General features: G+C 55.8%; 1 protein-coding gene across 1 annotated transcript in view; it reads left to right on the forward strand.

Annotated features, from left to right (window-relative positions):
- LOC108803107 (DNA (cytosine-5)-methyltransferase 3A-like) overlaps positions 1 to 910 on the forward strand; it is a 51585-nt gene that overhangs the window by 38642 nt on the left and 12033 nt on the right. The window contains exon 14 of the mRNA XM_018574948.1: positions 72 to 157. Coding sequence (XP_018430450.1) covers positions 72 to 157 — 86 coding nt within the window. The remainder of the gene's footprint in view (positions 1 to 71; positions 158 to 910) is intronic.

Below are 910 nucleotides of genomic sequence, written 5' to 3' on the forward strand. Positions count from 1 at the left end.
AGGGGTCATGGCTGAGGGGTGGGGGGGTACTGTCATGTAGTTTCATGACCCCTGACCTCTTTCTCTTCCAGTCAAACCCGGTGATGATCGATGCCAGGGAGGTGTCGGCCGCGCACCGGGCCCGTTACTTCTGGGGGAACCTTCCCGGCATGAACAGGTGAGTGGAAGGATACGGAGGACGGACGCCTGTGCCAGAAGCGTCCATGTCCATGATGCTCGATGAATGATATCCTCACGCTGCAGACAAACATGAAAATGTTGTGGGGGACAGCCAACTCCTTGGTTCTAAGCACCTCCCCCTTCGAGACAGACCGCATGCCCAGCCGCAGGAGCACCGTGAAAAGCCTGCTAAATATGACTGCATTGGACATTAGAAATCTCCATCTGCGTTTGGCACAGTTACCGGCGACTGTTATTTCTGCAACCAAACAAAGTGTATGCGAAGCCAAAACTGAATGGAGTGGGGGAGGAACCGCTCCCCGAGGCTCCAATGGTGAGATTGCCCCCTCACTTCCTGTCCTGGTGACATTTTTACCAGACAGGAAGTAAGGGTAAAATCTACAACAGGCAGGTATAAGAATCTGACCGGGGGTTTTAGTCTTCCCCCGACTGTAGGAAAGGTTTTTTTATTGCTGTTGAAGACTTCCCCTCACTTCCTGTCTGCTAAAACATGCCCCTCCCCCCTTTGTCTATTCAGAAAATGCATTGAGTTCCATTGGCGGTAGGGATGCACCGATACTTGTACTCGCCCCGAATGCCCCGATACCGGAAGATTTCCCCCGAACCGGCACGCGGAGCCGCCTTCGCCGCGCGACCAGGAAGCTGGGCGGCGAGTAATGACCCGGCTTCCCGATTGGCCCGGAAGCCGGCTCCGTGCTCGGCATCGAGGCGGCCGAACAAGCCCGCCCCC

Source organism: Nanorana parkeri, unplaced genomic scaffold, assembly GCF_000935625.1.
Source record: "Nanorana parkeri isolate BGI_ZX_2015 unplaced genomic scaffold, ASM93562v1 scaffold3407, whole genome shotgun sequence".
NCBI lineage: Eukaryota > Metazoa > Chordata > Amphibia > Anura > Dicroglossidae > Nanorana > Nanorana parkeri.